This window comes from Neopelma chrysocephalum, unplaced genomic scaffold, assembly GCF_003984885.1.
Source record: "Neopelma chrysocephalum unplaced genomic scaffold, ASM398488v2 Primary Assembly neopelma1_86697, whole genome shotgun sequence".
Taxonomy (NCBI): domain Eukaryota; kingdom Metazoa; phylum Chordata; class Aves; order Passeriformes; family Pipridae; genus Neopelma; species Neopelma chrysocephalum.
The window spans coordinates 1-3,223 of NW_020916226.1; the positions used below are offsets into that span (position 1 = coordinate 1).

At 54.3% G+C, this 3,223-nt stretch overlaps 1 protein-coding gene across 1 annotated transcript; it reads left to right on the top strand.

Moving 5' to 3' along the window:
* Positions 1–10: 10 nt before the first annotated feature.
* On the top strand, positions 11–1,471 carry LOC113979661 (zinc finger protein with KRAB and SCAN domains 7-like; the record flags this gene model as incomplete). The annotated part of the gene is made up of 2 exons (XM_027706981.1): positions 11–507; positions 637–1,471. Coding segments are annotated over 2 exons (1,332 nt in total), but the record flags the coding sequence as incomplete, so codon positions are not given.
* Positions 1,472–3,223: the final 1,752 nt, after the last annotated feature.

Genomic DNA, 3,223 nt, shown 5'->3' on the forward strand with positions numbered 1-3,223 from the left:
CCCCGAGCTGAGGACGGAGAGCCCGGAGGACAAATCCCCCCGGCAGAGCCTGGTGGGAGAGGCCGTTTTGAAGGGCTCCACGGTGCAGGAAGGCAGTGGGGAGGAAAAGGGCCGGAGATCCCCCCGCAGGAGGGGCTCCAAAGCCAGCCCAGGGTGCTCTGAGGAGGAAAGACCCAGCCTGTGCCGGGAAGGCGGCCGGAGCTTGAGGGGGAGCTGTGACCTGGTGGTCCCTGAGCAGCCTCCCAGCAGGCAGAAGCCCTTCAGGTGCTTGGAATGTGGGAAGAGCTTCAGGAAGAGCCCCGACCTGCTCCGACACCAGCACATCCACACTGGGGAACGTCCCTACACGTGTGGGGAATGTGGGAAGAGCTTCAGGACCAACTCCACCCTGATCCAGCACCGTCGCATCCACACTGGGGAACGGCCCTATTCGTGTGGCGAATGTGGGAAGAGCTTCAGGCAGAGCTCCCACCTGATCCAACACCAGCAAATCCACACTGGCAAACGACCCGGGAAAGGGGTGGGAGAGGAGGGCTATAGGGAGGGGGGAGAGCAGGAGGGGTGTTGCCATGGCGGCTGGAGCTTGAGCCATAGCTCCGAGCTGGTGGTCCCTGAGCAGCCTCCCAGCAGGCAAAAACCCTTTAGGTGCTTGGAATGTGAGAAGAGCTTCAGGACAAGCTCCCACCTGATCCGACACCAGCACATACACACCGGAGAATGGCCCTACACGTACAGGGAATGTGGAAAAAGCTTCAGTAACAGCTCCAACCTTCTCACCCACCAGCACATCCACAGTGGAGAACAACTCTACATATGTGGGGAATGTGGGAAGAGCTTCAACCGAAACTCCAAGCTGATCCGACACCAGCGCATCCACACTGGGGAACGTCCCTACATGTGTGGGGAATGTGGGAAGAGCTTCAAGGACAGCTCCACCCTCCGCACCCACCAGTACATACACACTGGGGAACGTCCCTACACGTGTGGGGAATGTGGCGAGGGCTTCAACAAAAGCTCCAATCTGATCCAACACCAGGCCATCCACACTGGGAAACGTCGCTACATGTGTGGGGAATGTGGGAAGAGCTTCAGGGACAGCTCCACCCTCCGCACCCACCAGTACCTACACACTGGGGAACGGCCCTATACATGCGGGCAATGTGGGAAGAGCTTCACGAAGAGCTCCCACCTCCTCATCCATCAGCGTATCCACACTGGGGAACAGCCCTACAAGTGCATGGAATGTGGGAAGAGGTTTCAGACCAGCTCACATCTCCTCCTGCATGAGCGGACACACACGGATGAGAGGCCCTTCCGCTGCACCGACTGCGGGAAGGGCTTCAAGCAGAACGGCAACCTCGTCACCCACCGGCGCATCCACACCGGGGAGAGGCCCTACAAGTGTGGGGAGTGTGGGAAGAGCTTCACCCGCAGCTCTTACTTGACCTCACACCAACAGACCCACAAGTAAGGGAAAGCCCTCTGAGTGCCCCAACTGCGGAAGAGCCTCGGCTGATGCTTCCACCCCGAATGAAGCCCCTGATGATGAGGCAACCCCTGGAGTCCAGCGACTGTCAGTCCATCCCTTTCGACCACAAAGGGCCAGTCCCCTTTCACGGGGGCAGCTTCTTCCAACAGAACCCTTCTTTGGGTGTGTGTGGAGATTCCTGCCTTGGCTGGAGACCCCCCCAAGGTCACTGCTGGAGGTTGAGAGCAGAGATCTCCCCAGGAGCTTTGGTCTGAGGGAGTTCCATCCATCTTTAATTAAGAATTATTGCTTTTGTGCCAGCTTGAGTAGAATTGCTTCAACAATTGCTTTAGTGTAGAGCACTGTCCTGTCTTATCCTGTACTCCTGGTAGTTTTAGTGTTTCTGTTGTGTAGTAAATAATTCTGATGAAGATCTTTTGTCTGATCATTTGTAACCCTAAATAACTCATTTCTATCAATAGATCTGATTTGCCATCATTAAAACCCGGGGGACAAAGTGGTTCAGTCACACCTCTGTAATTCCTCTAAACTGAAACTGTTGTCATAATCCAAGGCTGAGATTGAATCCAGCAGCCCCCAGCACCCCAGGAAAGGGGTTAGGTGGGGTCCTGGGTGGGCTTTGAGTGTGTTTGGGAGTCTTTGAGGGGCCATGGGAAGGTTTTTGGGGGTCCCAGCACCTTTTGGTGTGAGCTGGGTGCTTTATTGAGTGGCTGGTGCCCTCCCAAATCCCACCCAGAGCGGGTTGACACAGAGGGACACAGGGGGATCCCCATTCTCGATCCATCTCAGGCTGGTTCTGCCCCCCCCAAACTTGGCTCCACCCCTTGGGATTCCCCCAAGCCCCTCCTCCACTGCCCCCCAATAACTGGGACTGGGCAGGAAGCGGGGAGGGCCCAGCGGTGTCTGATAGAAATAAATCAAGGTAGATCTCTCTCTTTCTTTTACCCCCTGGGCAGTGACCATCAAGAGGTGTCCCTGCTTCACAGCAGAAGCTCCACACACTTCAACAAAGTCTGTGGAAGAATCTGTTCTATGAAAGTTGGCCCTGGGCTTTTATACTTATCCAGTGATGGATGGCCAGCCACATATTGCCAGGCCAGTGAGCAGCTGATCTGTCAAACTCTGCTTCCAAAAGCAGGATGTGTGTTGGAAGGTTGGGGAACCAGGCTGGGTTTGGCACAATTCAACACTAAACCAACCCCTCGGCACCAGCAGTAACTCCCCACAGAGAGCTTGCATTGCCTACATTCTCTGATCAGATTCTTTTCCAGGTAGAACATCCTGCTACAAGGGGTCTGTTACTGACTGCCCCAGAAAGGGGGGGTAACCAGGTTCTTATTAATAAATCCCTTGGGGTGGATTAGAGTGAAACAACACTGAATAATCGGTGTTTGAAAACATACATATGTAGAGTTTATTTCAGAACAATGTTGTTTCAAAGGTAAACAGGTATGTTGCCATTTTGGGTGTTACCATCTCTATCTCTCATCTACAGCAATATGGCATAAAGAGAACCTTTAGGGAAAATGCATAAGGGAGAGAAAGGAAAGACAGGATAAGGGTGAGGGAGAGTAAGGGAAAGCACAGCTGAGAGTGGAAAGATGTCTATAGTCACTGCCCACGGGGTCCAGCGATGGAACTTGGGAGTTGCAGCTTCCATGTCTGTGAGTTGAAGTGGTGGCCTTGATCCATTGGGGGTGGGGGAGGGAAGCCCCCACACTCCAAGAAGTTCTG